Raw genomic sequence first — 16667 nt, 5'->3', positions numbered from 1 at the left:
TAAACGAGGCAGCTGCTTCAGTATGACATCTATCTCTGTGTTGTACATGATGACACAGTGTTCATTAAGGAAACATCAGTAACAATGAGGATCAGATCATGGACATGGTTGTTAATAGAATAATAGAAGAAAGGTCCTTCACAGTAGAGATTTTTGGATTTTTGCTGCAGATCTGAAAATGAAACAAAGAGGCTGAATCTTAGTTTTTAATCTTTAGAATAAAGGAACAAACAGCTGTTCTGAAATCATTTAACATCAAACTCAATCTTGAATTATGTAACCTCACCAGAGCTCACAGCCCGTCACGTGATCATAGAGACGACACGTCATTGGATACATACAGGACGATGTCATGCTGATGTCACACACACAAGGAGAGAGGAAGGCACGTGAGGGAGAAGGCAGGAGACAAGGAAAGGAAAGAAGGAGAGGAAATATATAAGTGGGTCATCTCTGAGACAGACATGACCAACAGAGAGGAAGAATCCACAGCTGGGGGGGTCACTGAGAGGAACCACGTTCCTGAGCTGGACTGAGGAGGACTCTGAGGGTTTCCAACTGGAGCAGCTCAGGTGAGTCCTGAAGCATCAGACAGGTGTGAGGAGGAGTTCAGGGTCAAAGGTTGAGGAGAAGGACTCCATCTGACAAACCATCAGATGACCTGGGGGGGGGGCTGAACCAAGGACAGAAGCAACACTCTGAGGAAGTTCTGGACCCGAGTGACTCGTCCTCTGAAGGGGGAGGTCAGCTGGAGACTCGGGGGGAGACTCTGAAGGAGAGAGAAATCCCTGTACCGGAGAGGCTGACAGGTCTCGACACAGCTGGACCGTCTCTGTCGACTCTGATTTCATCAGGACTTTTATTTTGTGTTTGTTTCACGATCTGGACACTTCCTGCCTCTAGTGGTGAAAATTCTCTCTGCAACAAAAAGTCTATCCGAGCATCAGGAGCTGTGTCATCACATGATGTCACTGTGATAAAACATCATGTGACGTCATGGCAGCTAATGTTGTCATCATCATCATCATCATGGAGGGGATGAAGGAGGAGAACAAACAGCTGCACACATCTGTTCACACAGGAAGAGCAACATGGCTGCTCCTTTTCTGACAAAACCAGAAATGAAAAACCAAAGAAAAGAACTTGTGACATTTCATTTTCTCCCTCTCTCCCCCTCTCTCCCCCTCTCCCCTCCCCCCTTCTTAGCAGCAGGGGGAGGAGTCAGCAGGGTGAGGATGCTGCCAGGTTGCCGTGGTTTCATCCTCTCGTTTCTTGTGGAGACTGTCGTTGGGGATGTGTGTGTGTGCGACTGAAGAGTGTGAGGGTGTGTGAGTGTGTGTGTGATTCTTACAGCCAAGAGGATATATGACCACAGGACGGAAGAGAGGAAGAGAGGAGGAGAGGGAGGAGAGGGAGGACAGGAGGACAGAAGTGTTGAAGGGTGGATGTGGATTAACGTTGCTGCAGTGAGTCGTTTCCTCTGAGCTGCAGAGATCTGTGAGGACGACAGGAAGCTTCATCACTCCATCTTTGTTTCTGCACAGAGAGGACAGAGGGAGGGAGGGAGACAGTGAAGGAGGGAAGGAGACAGTGAAGGAGGGATGGATGGAGTCTGAGTCCTCTCTGATCCTCCGGTAAGCCTCATCTCAGCTGCTTCATTCTGACATGTTTGAGTCATGTTTGATTTTTCTGGTTTTATTCGTCTGTCCGTTGACTCCATCGTTCTCGCCTCCTATTTCTCTCTGCCTGTGAAAAATGTTAATCTGTTTGTCGTTGAGTTGCTGTTGTGATCACTGACACTGTCAATAAAGTCTGTTCAAATAAGATCTGGCTCCTTCACACCCTGTTTTTGTTGAAATCAGCAGCTTCAGTTTCATGTGGCCGCCATCTTGAATCAGACCAGGGAGCGAAGTTACAGATTAAAGGAATATTCCACTTTATTTAAAACAAGGCTCTTATTATGAAAGAGTTGCTTTCAGCTTGAAGGTAAACAAAGGTAAGGACAGATAAATCTGCCTGAAATGTTTTTAATAATCCTCCAGAACAGAAGGTCAGAGGTCAAACAGGAAGTGGCACTGCATTAAACATGCTCTAACATGGCTGCCCATTCAATCTGATCAATATTATTGATGAAGCTGTTTGACATCAGAACAAACCTGATGTTTTTAGATGATTACAACTGAGTTAGTGATGAGACGACCTGATTGGTCAGAACAAATGACTGACAGGTGTGACTGTGACAGAGGAGGGAATTACATTTCGGGGTCAATGGTCAAGATCATTTTTCTCATTCTCATTCTCTTTTATCTTTGAATAAAAAATAAAACAACAAAACAAATATTTTCAATAAATTAAATAAAATCTGGATCAAATCAAATGTTTGAAACAAACTTGGTTCCTCTCCTCGGTTCCTCCTCTTGCTTCCTGTCTGTTTCAGAATCAGAATCAGATTTACAGACCAAATTTAACACACACAAAGATTTTGGTTCCAGCTGTCGATTAATCTTTATACAGAAAATACACAGACAATACACAATATATAATATATAATATACAGATTAAATAGAAGACAAACAATGTTGATTCAGTGCAAACAACAATAATGTGCATCATGTATGGGAATGAAACTCTGATTTATGACTCTTTGCACAAGCAGAGAGTAATAACTGAGAAAACAAGAGTTATAAGGAAAGAAACTGATCCTGTGTCTGATAGAGCTGGTTTACATGGTTCTGTAGCACTGATTTACTGGGTTCTGTAGAGTTAGTTTACATAGTTCTGTAGAGCTGGTACATGGTTCTGTAGTGTTGGTTTACATGGTTCTGTAGAGCTGGTTTACATGGTTCTGTAGAGGTTATGTCCAGGGTGTGTTTCCTCTCCTTGTTTCCTCTCCTTCTTTCCTCCCCTCCTCCTTCTCCTTTTCTTCCTCCTCTATCGTGAGGAAGCATTACATCATACTCCTCTGAGAGATGCTGCTGTTGCTAGGTTACCACTGGCTGACTCCCTGATCCATTTTTAGAGGGAAGCTGAGAGACAGAAAGGTGGGGGAGGGGAACGATAGAGAGACACTGAGACACAACAGAGAGTGAGAGAGAGGGAGGGAGATAAAGAGAGAGAGAGAGATCATATCACTGTGTTGAAATGAATGAAGAACTGAAGAAAACAGGAAATGATGAGAGAAAAGAACAAGAATCCATTGGCTGCTTTTAAAGTGAAATCAGTGACAGATTAGAAACCAGTATGATTCAGTCCAAACCAGTCTAGACTGTTGTCACTTCAGCTGAAGTGACACAGGAAACATTTTTCATTCTGTTGACACCAGAAATAAAATATGATTTTCAATGACAGAGTCTTTATGTTCGAACAGAAGACTGTCCAGTCACATGACCAATGACTAATCACACGTCTCTTTGAAGACAGACCAGGTCTTCCTGGATACAGACTCACATCCTCTCAACTTTAGACATTACAGCTCGTCACGTCAGAAAACACCTGACTAAAATTCACAACAGGTTTTATTTTAATAAACTAACTGCAGCTCTGAGTCTGACTGAGATTCTCCACTGTCACCGCTGTCTGATGTGAAATGCATTCTGAGAGTGAGACCTTTTCAGGTGATCTGGACTGGACTTGAATGAATCTGAAGCTGAATCTCAACATCAACTGTCCATGTGTCATGATCTGCTGCCTGAGTCATTCCTCTTTTGTTGTTTCTGTTGTAAATTTGCATTTTCTCTTGTGTTCAGGATGTCTTTTCCATTCCTTGTTTGAAATTACTGATTTGATCTGTCTTGTGTTTCTAGTGTTGTTTGGTTCCTGTGTATTTCTGGTTTCTCTGCTCATGTTCGTCTTATTTATATATTGTTTTGTCATTCAATCATCTTTATGGTTTCTGACAATTCAATTAAAACAAAGTTTTCCAGATGTGTATGTGACGAAGGTTATGGTAAAGAGACAATAAAGATTTATGCCACTGTGCCATATGAGGGTGTTTCCATCAGACTAATGATGAGTTCTGAGATGGTTTACAGTTTATAGTGTGTTCAGACTCACATTGAGACAAGCTGTAATCACTGAACTTCACCTGGTCCTCTCTGATCTTCTCTTCTCAGGTCTTTGGGAAATCATGACGTCTCAGGAGGAGGCATCTTCCTTCAGGAGGTTTTTTCAGTACGTGGAGGACAGTGGGCTTCGAACATATGATGGTCTGGTAATCCAAAATGCCTCGGACATTGCCAGAGAGAGTGACCGCATTCGTAACCAGACCAACTGGACCTACCTGCAGGAAAAACACCAGAAGAAGAGACGGCAGGAAGAAGCCATCAAGAGGTAGAGAATACAAAAACACATAAAACTTTACAAATAAGATAATTTTGCTGACACAACTCTCAAACTGTTTCCTTTCAACAAATTTTATTTTGAAATGTAGGCCTGCTCACTCTGACAGAACAAGTTCTGTGAAAGGATTGTGTTTGTGATTTGTGTGGACATCCATCCATTCATCCATTTATTATCTATACTACTTCAAATCCCAGCTGGATGAGACAAATAGGGACAAACAACCATTCACACTCACATTCACATCTACAGTCACCAGTTAACTTGCCCGCCTCTGGACTGTGGGAGGACGTGTGCTCTAAACTCTAAATCAGATTAGCTTTGGGTTTTGATGTCAACATGGAGTTTGTGCGTATTTTAGAAAGTTGATTGGGTGATGATCATATGATTGGAGTAATGCATCTTTCCACTGGTCCGCCCAGGATTGGTGAAGATGTTGCCATGGCAACAGATGGGGCATACTCCGGCAAACATTTCCGGATGGGTTTTATGACAATGCCAGCACCCCAGGATCGCCTGCCCCCCCCGAGCCAGGGCTTCACTGTCCGATCCCAGTCTCTCCACTCGGTGGGCGGAGGAGACGATGACTCCAACCACAACAGAAAACAACCCCCACCCAAACCGAAGAGAGACCCCAACACCAAATTGAGCAGCAGCTCTGAGACGGTGAATGGAGGCTCAGGAGTCACCAGGAGAGACCACCAAGAGACCAAAGACATGGTGGAGCAGGCAGAGGGTAAGGACACCTCTGAGTTTGCCAGACCCCCATTTTATTAAAGATGTGTGGAAATAGAAACGTTAAAAAGAGGAAATGACTTCATCCTCATAATTTGATTTGAAAGTTTGTCATTTTGTGTTGGAAGTGACAGATAAATGTTGTCTGTTACTTTGGTGGTTACGAGTGTGAATGTAGCAGGATGTTACAGAGGAAGTGATGCTGTTCAATGTTTTCAGGTTTCAACGTGCTCCCTGTCTCTCTGTCCATCTGTCTGTCTGTCTGTCTGCAGCTCGATGCCCTCTCTACACTGAGGACTACAAGAAGATGCCTCCACCTAAACCGAAGAGGAACCCAAACACTCAGCTCAGCACCTCCTTCGATGAGTCCTACATCCATAACCATGGTAACAAGAAGTCTTCCTTGCGTTGGGATAAATCATCATCCCAGAGTCAGAGTCCGGCGTCCAGAGACACAGACGACGATGAGCCAGTTTATATTGAGATGGTGGGAAACATCCTGCGAGAGTTGAAAGGTCAGGAAGCGGCGGAGGACGAGCAGAGTGAGTCAGTGTATGAGGAGATGAAGTACCCGATGTTGGAGGACTTCCTGCAGGACTCTCACTCTGCCATCATGGATCCTGAAGCCTGGTCCCGCGGATCTCTCTGCGATATCCCTCCGCCTTTCCCCAATCTCCTAACTCACCGCCCGCCGCTGCTTGTCTTCCCCCCTGCCCCCGCTCAGTGCTCCCCCAACTCTGATGAGTCCCCCCTCACGCCCTTAGATGTCACCCGGCTGCCCATGTTAGAAAACGTGTCCTACAGCAAATCAGGTGGTGGTGAACATCCACAGAGCTCCACTCACCACCGCAAAGAACGAGACCGAGACCGGGATCGAGACCGGGACAGAGACCGGGATAAAGACAGAGACTTGCCCTCCACACACACCATCACATCCTCTGGCCGCTCGTCAGCTCCACCTCTCCCCTCCAACCTGTACAAGTCATCTGGGTCTGTCCATGGTGGTCATGGTTACCCCCGCAGCCAATCAGCATGTCCGTCTCCAGTCAGTATGGGGCGCTCTCTTACCCCTCTGAGCCTGAAGAGGCCGCCGCCATATGACGCTTTGATGGCTGGAGGAAGTATGCCTCGCTCTTCATCCTCATCTTCATCATCTTCACACAGAGCAGGGGAGGGTGGAGCTAAACTCAGTAACTCCTCCTCCACCCATGGCTCCATGCAGAACGTGTCAATGAGGTCTCAGACTCCAACAAGCCCATTGGACGAACTCAACAACCTGTTCACTTCAGGTAGACAGGTAGTGAAGAGAGGCTCAGGGAGCAGGAAGAGCAGGGAGGGTGAAGGTAAGAACTCACAGCTGAATCACAATTAAAGAAGTTTAGAACCATACTCTGTCACATTAACATTTCTTGTTCCTGGAAGTCGTCTTCTCAGATAGCGCTGCCTCCCAGGTTCAGTGTGACCTCCACCATAATTTTATTTCTTGATCCTTCAGTAGTTCCCTTTCAGTTGATTCACTCGGTACAACACATGAAGTATGGGTTATCATGCCCCCAACAACAAAGACAGCAAGGACACAATAAAACCTTCTGGGTCATTTATTTGTCACAAGACCTCACCAAACGACCAATATATAAGTCAAAGAATCTCAGAGACAAAGAACTAAGAAGATAAAACTTATTTTAAATAATAAAGAACCAATGACAACGTACAATATAAAAGAAAGTATGAGAGATGTAAAAAGCTGAATTAACGTGATTCTGACTGCTACACAATCACATGACACAGTATCACATAGCAGGTTTTCAAATTGTCTCTATTCATGCAGACAGTGAAGTATTTCCATTTCCATTTTTTGAGTCTGTGGACTCACTGTAAGAACTAAACATGAAAGTTTCTGCTGTAGATCTACAACCAGACTGTAGCACAACATTCACAAAACAAAGGCTCAGGTTAGAGGGTAAGAAATAAAAGAATGTTATGACTATAACTACTATTTCCTGAAGGAGAGAAACGAGGTACAACACACACTTTGTTTGAGGTCTTGTGACTATTAAATGACCCAGAAGGTTATTATTGTGTCCTTGCTATCTTTGTTGTATCTCTGTAGGAGACTGCAGGTCTCTGCCCAGACATGACAGCAAAGACAGAGATTCACAATCCAGTCCAGGCTCCAGTAGGATGGGGAGGTCATCAGTCAGCCCCACCATGATGCTGTCTGGAGGAGGAGGAGGTGAGTAAAGCAACAAAAACAGGGATGTACAGAGGAGGTAAGGTTTTAATGTGAAATCTTAGGCAAACGTCTGCAGCCATGTTAAGTCTGTGTCTCCTTACTGTAGTCATCTCTACACTGACTGGTTTCTAGAGGGTTTCAGACATCAGGCGAACAACAGGTGAACATTAGGTGAACAACAGGTGAACAACAGGTGAACATTAGGTGAACAACAGGTGAACATCAGGTGAACATCAGGTGAATAGCAGGTGAAATACAGGTGAACTGCAGGTGTCTTTTCCATGTCTGTGTTCATTGATTATTCAATTATTTTGTCTGCAGAATCAAAGTCTGTTTGTAAACTCGGCCGTTCAGCCTCAACGTCAGGAGTTCCTTCACCTGGTGGGACACCACAGCGTCACCTGCATGAAACGCATCATCCTGCCCTCAGCCAGGTACACCTGTAAAACACCCTTTACCTGTCTACTGTCTGTCTGTTTATTTAGATCCATTGTCTTAGCACAATGATAAGCACCAGATTTATTATAAATAGAAACTTTGTATTTCACACAGGATTGAACCTCAGTGAACAACAGAGCGTAAAACATTTTACAGACGGACAGAAGCTTCCATCCATCAGCTGACTGACATCTGAATTGTAAACATGAAATATGTAAACAAGTAAACACATTTAAAAAGTTGTTTATTTTTACTTTGTTAAAGGACATTTTTAAAATTTTACTTTTGTGTAAAATATTTGGTGTTTAAAATAAGTGTTTTTGTATTTTATGTCAACATGACATTAACATTAATGTGCACTTACATACTAAATAGACTAGTAACACTTACTGCTATTATACTATTATACTAACACAGTGTCAATATTGATACTAACATAAAACCGACAGAAAACCAACATAAAAGTAACACTAAACTAACATTAGCGTAACATTGAAAGATCATTAAATGAATACTAACACTGGCTGAACTCACAGCAAAACACTTCAAAACAATATATTGCCCCGCCCAGCTCAGATTTAACCCTGCCCATTAACTCCACCCCACTAACCTATAGAGAGCTGAAGTCTTGACCCCTCAATCCAGCTTCCTTCTGTTCTACTGGCTTATCTCAGTTCAGTCTCATTTTGGTATATTTATAATTGATCTTTATGAAAAGTTTTCTCTGGACATTTTTTCTCCATATCCCGAGACAAATCACTGTTCCCTGCAGCAGCTGATTTAAGATCAAGTCAAGGGTGAATTTCTGTTGTTCTATCATTCTACTCTAAGAAACTGAGACCTTTGTACAAAGAAGAAACTACAGCTCCCATGAATAAATGAAAGTGCTGCAGTGCAGGTACTAATTAGAACTTGGTTTGATCCAAATCCAACTCTGACTCCTTTCTGTCCCACTGTTATTACAGACGTGTAACCATTTTATTTTGAATGAGGTTACTTCTGGAACAGAACCTGGAAGTTCTGGTTTCTCCTCAGCTCTTTATAGCCCCGCCTCATTAAATATTAACCGTGCCCCCATCAACTGACAAACTTTACATTTTATAGATAATTCATTCAGTTTCAGAGAACTTTTTTAATGATCTTTGATCGTGATGATGTGAATAAAATCTGTAATGTTGTGTGTATATATTTGCTGATGAAGCTCTGACATTTCACCAAATTCAGAATTAAAACATCAGGCTTAACTTTAGTGAATATGATAAATTTAAGCTTCTATAATCTGATGAAAATCTTTTTCTAATCTGTTACTGCAGGCGAATGAACGTTACCTGAAGTGTTTGTCAAACACACGTGGAATAATTCAAATCTTGATAAAATCAGTGTGGAGACATTGAACTGACGACATGAATGAAAATAAACTTTAGTGTGACGTCCTGTCTGTCTCTCTGTCTGTGTCTCTCTGTCTGTTTGTCTGTCTAACTGTCTCCAACCTGGTCTCACTGTAGTTTGGTGAAACAGTCATGAAATGTGCCATGGACATAAATCAATAGATTACATTTCATAACTCTTTCTATATATGTTTATATTATATATATATATATATATATATATATATATATATATATATATATATATATATGTTTATATAACATATAAACTAAAACTATTTTAATGTAGTTTGTAAAAGGTTTAGAAATGTTGTCTTTTCATCTTTAATTTTACAACTGTATAAATAATGTAAATAATTTTTAATCAAACTATTTAAAAGTTAAAGTCTTTAACTCTCCTCATCAGTAACAACACAAACAGACTCCAATCACAAAATAAACACAGAGATTCAAATAGTGATGAACACAGGAAGTGGTTATGGACAGTGTTGATGCTGAGCTGTTCTTCGTCTCCAGATGCCGTGGCTCTGCGGAGACGCCACCATGATGGAGATGATCGAGAAAAAAAGAGTTTTGTGTCGAGAGATCAAAGCTCGTCAGCGGCCAGAGAAGAATCTGTGTAAACAGGACAGTATGCCCATCCTGCCCAGCTGGAAGAGGAAACAACCACCGCCATATTCAGCCCCGCCCACCGCCACAGGACAGACCACCACGGTGTTCTGGGACACCGCCATCTGAAAGACGGATACAACACAGACCACCACAGAAACACTGATGATGATGATGATGATAATAATGAAACAGCCATCAGGTCACACCCACCACACTGATTTAAAAACACATATCGTTTCTTGCTGATTTTCTCTCATTGTTTGATTGATTGCATCAGGAGTCAATAAAGTTTGATCAAAGTGACAAGATACCAGTTCACTCCCTCTGTTAGAACTTACTACTGTTAAAAAATCTATATACAAAATCAAATTTGAAATCAACAGTCATGAGAGTGTGAGTTTTAGTTTATACTCTCATTAAAGAAAAACAAATATGGAAGAAATATCAACCAAATATCCACAAGATTCACAATTTTATCAACGTGTCTAGAAACATTTATATTTCAAATAAATCCACTTCAATAAACTGTCAGCTAATCAATGAATGCATTAATCATGTATCTGAATGTGGCAGTTTGTATTTTAATATTTGTCTTTTTAAAAACTGTGAATCAAACAAATCTTACAAACTGTTTGATGAATGTAGATCCAAAGTTGGAGACACTGTCAGATAAATGATGTGAGAAAATCAGCTCAGCAAGTTGAAAATTCTCTAAATATGAAAATCACTGAAATATTTCAGCCAACAGCAACAATCAGCACACATACACACAGGTGCAGGTGTTGTCCTGCTGTCCAATCAGAGTGCAGGGAGGTGTGGCCATACAGGTGTAGCAGGTATGTCTTTCTACTCTTATTTTTCTATCTCACCATTGTAAAAGATTCAGATGTTTTTTTTTTAAATCTGACAGTCTGTAGCAGAACGCTGTAAAAAGAGAAAAATATTTATAAAGTCTTCTGTGTGAAAAAACGACCTGAATCTGTCGTCAAACGTTTTTATATTTAAATTAAATCTGTGACACTTGTCTTTGTGTGGAAGAAAAAACAGTGGCAATGTTTTTATATTAAAAAAAAACTTTTATTATGAAGAAAAAGGCACTATTTTAAAATGAGAATATTTTAATGAGTTGGTTTGTTTGGTCTTTTCCACTGTCCCTGAAACACAGACTGCATTTAACTCAAAATAAAATCCTGATTATTCCACTTTAAGTGCAGTGCAGCTCCATTTAAAAGTTAGTTGTTAGGTGTTTAACGCTGTGTTACTGTCATCATTTCATTAGTCAGTGTGTGTGTTCATTGAATCAAATGTCCAATTGAAATGTCTGATGATTGTAGACGAGTCCAGCTGACATCATGTCAAAGATGTTTACAAGTCACATTAATTCAATTCAATTCAATTCAATTTTATTTATATAGCGCCATATCACAACAAAAGTCACATTACATTTTATGAAATAAATAATACACAACCAAACACACACACTGTCTGTAACCCTAACTCTAACCCAACAACTGGAAGAGTTTAATGTCAAATACAGCATCTGCTTTTTACAAATGAAAAATGTGAATGTAATATAAATAATGAGACTGAGGTGTTGTTGATTCAACTTAATATCTTCAGTTTCACTGAAGTGAGATATCTGGTGAATTTAGTCATGACATGACCTTAAAGTAATTATTGAAATTTAGTTCAGTTAACTCACCTTTTTAAAGCAGCAGAGGAACCTTTGTTTTCAACCTGATGGTCACCTGAATGTTAGATGAAGGTCAGGTGGAGGTCACCTGAAGTTCAGGTGTGACAGTCTGTCTTTTCGGGACAGTGGATGATTGATGGATGTTTGCAGAGATACCTTGATGAATGGACTGTATTAATGATTATATGAAAGCTGATTGATAAGCATGATGTCAAATCAAAGGTAACATAAGACTACAGCAAAGCATTCTGGAATATGATGGTGAAACCTAAGTGATTAATGTAAATCAGTCTAAAGCCACACACACTTAAACAGAGTTCAATACACTCAATACACAGTCTGATCATGTGATCAATAAGAGTTGATCCCACAGTTGTGATGAAGTTGATTTTTGTTTGTTGTCTCATTAAATGTGAGATCAGCTGTGATCTCAGTTTCTGAAATTTAAATTCATACAAACAGTTGACATGAACAGCAGTTTATAAAGCCTTCACACTGATCAGATGTTATTACTCCTCAGACTGATGATCAATAAGATATTATTTAGACATTCATTCGTGCAGTGAGGACTGTTTGTGTGGACCAATCAAAGAAAAAGTTTTTATTTCTTCTGATTAAAATCAACAGTTTCAGCTGTTGAACAGGAAAAACAGAGGAGGTGATGATGCAACAAAATCATTAACAAACATCATTTTCATATTTAATGTAAAATGTGTCAGATCAAATTTATTATATCAGTCAATACATAGAGATCGATCATCATTATACAGCAGTCAGTCAGTCAACGTAATAAAATACTGTGGACGGAGTTCAGCACCTGTTCCAGGTAATTTTAACGTCTTTCGTAGGAACCTTCTTACATTTAAGAAATTTTTCCTAAACTGTTCCTAATTTCAAAGTGTTACAAACAATGACAGATTAAACGACACAACTGGAGAAACCAGAAACAACATGTTTTATTGTTAATGTTCGTTTTTAAAACTTTGATCATGAACACTAATGTTGTTTATTAAGTGATGTTTGATGGAAAATGAGTGAAAATTTTCAATTAGAAAATAAAACTGAACACAAATCATCATCATCAGTTTGTGTCAGCATCCTCCTCTTGTCTTCATCTCTTCTGACTGAAAGTATTTTCAGTTTCATGACAGTGTGGACACCACAAGGTCTACAGGAAATGTCTCACCTTTACCTTCACCTGTGCACAGGTGTAAATATGTTGACGTGTTTGCACTGTGAGAAACAGACAAGTCTTTATTATCATTGAATCTGAGAGAAAAAAACAAAAAATCTGTTTGTTGTGACTCTGTTTTCATCTTTATGGGACATGATGACAGAAATACAGTAAATATGGATTTTATTAAACTGTGTTCAGTCTGTTTTTTTCCAGCTCCAAGCAACCATAAAAGATAAACAATGAAGATAATGGGTGGATGACTCCACTTAAACTCTTCCCACAGTCAGGACAAAACCAGTCACTGACCACACATGAATTCATTAATTCAGCCACTAACAGACCTCTGTGGATTTACTCTGCCTTTTACATATGTTTACAAACTTTCATGATCTGTCCCTTCGACACTCCCTGAACTTTGTGTTGTTTTTTTGTTTTGTTTCCTGTTTTATTTTGGAGTTACTGTCCTCATTGTGTCAGTTCTGGTTTTTCTTCTTGTCTTTGTGTGATTTTCCCTCCAGTATTTCTTCTCACCTGTTCCTACTTCTCTAATCAGCCCTGCCGTCCCCCAGTCTTTCCTCACGTGCACCATATCATTATCAGTTGGAGCAGGAGTTCTCCTGGCTGAGGAGGGAGAGTGGAAAAATGTTCTGCGACATATGTAAAAAAGTGAATATGAGCAACGGATTTGTCCGGGGATGCACGAACATACAGAAATCAGCATTAACTGACCACAAAAGTAGCCACAGCCACCTTGAGGCTTTAAGGGTGCTCAACCAGAGTGTGGCTATGATAAAGCATGTGGAGAAATCACAGGTTGGCTGCAAAGAGGCATTAAAAACACAACTTAAAGTTGTGCTACATATGGCTAAAACAAACACCCCGAGCCACCTGTATCCTGACCTGATAAATCTCTTACAGTCTGCCGGCTGTCCAAACCTTAACAGTGCACACACATACACCCACCATGAGACAGTCAGTCAGATGGAGGAGGCCTTAGTGGAGACCATCATCCAGTGATATTGATGACCACATCGCCAACAGCAGATATGTTGGAATAATAGTAGATGAAACCACTAATATTACAGTGGAGAAAATGCTAATCACATACCTGACACTTCAACAGAAAGGGGAACCTGAAACTGCGTTTATTGGCAATTATGCAATTCCCTCTGGCACTGCTGAATGCATCACAGCAAAAATAAAAGATGTGCTGTCTGGCCGTGGGGTTGCTATGGCTCGGGTTGTTGGACTTGGAAGTGACGGAGCCAATGTGATGGTGGGTCGAAAGGCCGGAGTAGCACAGCAGTTGCGCCAGAATGACTGTCCCTTCCTCGTAAACATTCACTGTGGTGCGTACAGGACAGCGCTTGCTGTGCGTGATGCCTCCACGGCTGTGCGTCAAGTCAGTGCATATGTCACCACTCTTAATAACATACACATACTACAAGAATTCCCCTATACCCAGTGCAGCTGATCCACTGGTGCAGAAGGAGCGCATGTTGCGGGATTTCCTACCGCTGAAGCGGATGCTTGCAGGATCAGGAGAACCCCTCGTTCAGAGAGTCTTGCCGACTTCTTATCACCTCACTTGGAGAAATGTTCCCTGATTTCAAAGCTTTGGCTCAAGTGGCGCTTGTAATTCCAGTTTCCAGTGTGGCAGCAGAGCGCGGATTCAGTCTCCAGAACAACATCAAAACAGCCATGAGAAGTTGTCTGTCTGAGGAAAAAGTCCAAAACCTCATGACAATATCCTCTGCAGCAGTCCCACTTGAGACATTTGATTACGCGCAAGCGGGCACGCGATTCAAGTCCATGTGGACCAGGAGGAAGGTGTGAGACTGTGCGTTTAGGCCACAGGTGAACTGTTCATATTTCATTATTCATTGTTCATATGTAACTACTGCAGCCACACAGTCAGTTGTTTTTGTCACTGCGGAGAAAAAGTTACACATTTCTCTGCTTGATGTGTTTGTCCACGGTGTGGATTATTTGTTCAGCTTGTTTGGACTGAATATTAATTAACAATGAATTAAAATTAAATGCAACTGAATATGTCATTATTATAATTTTAAAAATTTAAGTGACCGGTAAAAATAGATTATGACGGGATTTTTATGACCCTGTCAGTCAAAATGACAGAGAACGAAAAAGTGTAGCACAACCTCTGGCTGTGACATACTGAATGACTGACATCTGATCTCCGCTTACTGCAGAAATAAAAATCCCAGGCGGCTCCGGGAGGCCACTGCACCACCCGAGAGCACAGAGGCGGGCGGGCAGGTGGGCGGGCGTGTCGCCATGCCACCCTCCGTGTCTGCCCCACATCTGAGGGGGGGCTACCTGGTTGATCCTGCCAGTAGCATATGCCTGTCTCAAAGATTAAGCCATGCAAGTCTAACTAAACACGGCCGGTACAGTGAAACTGCGAATGGCTCATTAAATCAGTTATGGTTCCTTTGATCGCTCTCATGTTACTTGGATAACTGTGGCCATTCTAGAGCTAATACATGCCAACAAGCGCTGACCTCTGGGAATGCGTGCATTTATCAGACCCAAAACCCATACAGGGTGCCTCTCAGGGTGCCCCGGCCACTTTGGTGACTCTAGATAACCTCGAGCCGATCGCTGGCCCCAGTGGCGGTGACGTCTCATTTGAATGTCTGCCCTATTAACTTTCGATGGTACTTTCTGTGCCTACCATGGTTATCATGGGTAACGGGGAATCAGGGTTCAATTCCAGAGAGGGAGCCTGAGAAATGGCTACCACATTCAAGGAAGGCAGCAGGCGTGCAAATTACCTACTCCTGACTCAGGGGTAGTGATGAATAATACCAATACAGGACTATTTTGAAACCCTGTAATTGGAATGAGTACACTTTAAATCCTTTAACAAGGATCAATTGGAGGACAAGTCTGGTGCCAGCAGCCATGGTAATTCCAGCTCCAATAGCGTATCTTAAAGTTGCTGCAGTTAAAAAGCTCATAGTTGGATCTCGGGATCGAGCTGATGGTCCGCCGCAAGGTGAGCTACCGTCTGTCCCAGCCCCTGCATCTCAGCGTCCCCTTGATGCTCTTAGCTGAGTGTCCCATGGGGTCTGAAGCGTTTACTTTGAAAAAATTAGTGTGTTCAAAGCAGGTCTGGTCATCTGAATACCACTGCTAGGAATAATGGAATAACCCTAACCCTAACCCTATCCGGTGGCATTATTCCCATGACCTGCCAGGCAGTGTCCGGGAAACCAAAGTCTTTGGGTTCTGGGGGGAGTATGGTTGCAAAGCTTCCATCCTTGATGGAAGGGCACCACCAGGAGTGGAGCCTGCGGCTTAATTTGACTCAACACGGGAAACCTCACCCGGCCTGGACACGGAAAGGATTGACAGATTGATAGCTCTTTCTCGATTCTGCGGATGGTGGTGCATGGTTGTTCTTAGTTGGTGGAGTGATTTGTCTGGTTAATTCTGATAACGAATGAGACTCCGGCATGCTAACTAGTTATGCGGCCCCGTGCGGTTGGCGTCAAACTTCTTAGATGGACAAGTGGCATTCAGCCACATGAGATTGAGCAATAACAGGTCTGTGATGCCCTTAGATGTCTGGGACTGCATGTGCACCACACCTGAGTTGATCAGTGTGTGTCTACCCTTTGCTGAGAGGCGTGGGTAACCTGCTGAACCCCACTTGTGATAGGGACTAGGGATTGCAATTATTTCCCATGAACGAGGAATTCCTAGTATGCGCGGGTCATAAACTTGCGTCGATTAAGTCCCTGCCCTTTGTACGCACCACCCGTCACTACTACCAATTTGATGGTTTAGTGAGGTCCTTGGATTGGCCCCTCCGGGGTCAGTCACAGCTCTGGTCGAGCGCAGAGAAGACGATTGTCCTCTCCCCACTGGGGGGTTGACTACCAGGGCCCGGGTCTTCCGACGCTCCAGGGTGCTGTCTGCTTCGGTGGTTCAGCACTCTGACTCTAAGTCCAGCGGGCAAGAGGGTGCGGCGGTGGCGGCGGACGTCAGGTGCCACCCAGGCCTGGCCTCTCCTCCCACTCTGAA

The 16667-nt window shown here is 42.2% G+C and overlaps 1 protein-coding gene across 2 annotated transcripts; it reads left to right on the top strand.

Annotated features, from left to right (window-relative positions):
• Positions 1–123: 123 nt before the first annotated feature.
• Positions 124–12803, top strand: nyap2a (neuronal tyrosine-phosphorylated phosphoinositide-3-kinase adaptor 2a). 2 transcript variants are annotated; one of them, XM_051065624.1, is made up of 7 exons: positions 124–1634; positions 4113–4329; positions 4761–5074; positions 5346–6416; positions 7184–7306; positions 7628–7740; positions 7859–9276. In XM_051065624.1, the coding sequence occupies exons 2-7, from the start codon at positions 4127–4129 to the stop codon at positions 7862–7864; spliced, it is 1830 nt and encodes a 609-aa protein (XP_050921581.1). In that variant the 5' UTR covers positions 124–1634; positions 4113–4126; the 3' UTR covers positions 7865–9276. The 2 variants fall into 2 exon arrangements, with proteins under 2 accessions (XP_050921581.1, XP_018560494.1); XM_018704978.2 differs by lacking the exon at positions 7859–9276 and adding an exon at positions 9649–12803 and having other exon boundaries at positions 126–1634.
• The last annotated feature ends 3864 nt before the right edge of the window (positions 12804–16667 follow it).

The sequence above is a fragment of the Lates calcarifer genome, linkage group LG21 (assembly GCF_001640805.2).
Source record: "Lates calcarifer isolate ASB-BC8 linkage group LG21, TLL_Latcal_v3, whole genome shotgun sequence".
In the NCBI taxonomy this organism is placed as follows: domain Eukaryota; kingdom Metazoa; phylum Chordata; class Actinopteri; family Centropomidae; genus Lates; species Lates calcarifer.
The sequence above is the reverse complement of the archived record's forward strand: the minus strand, read 5'-3'. Positions and strand labels throughout refer to the sequence as shown.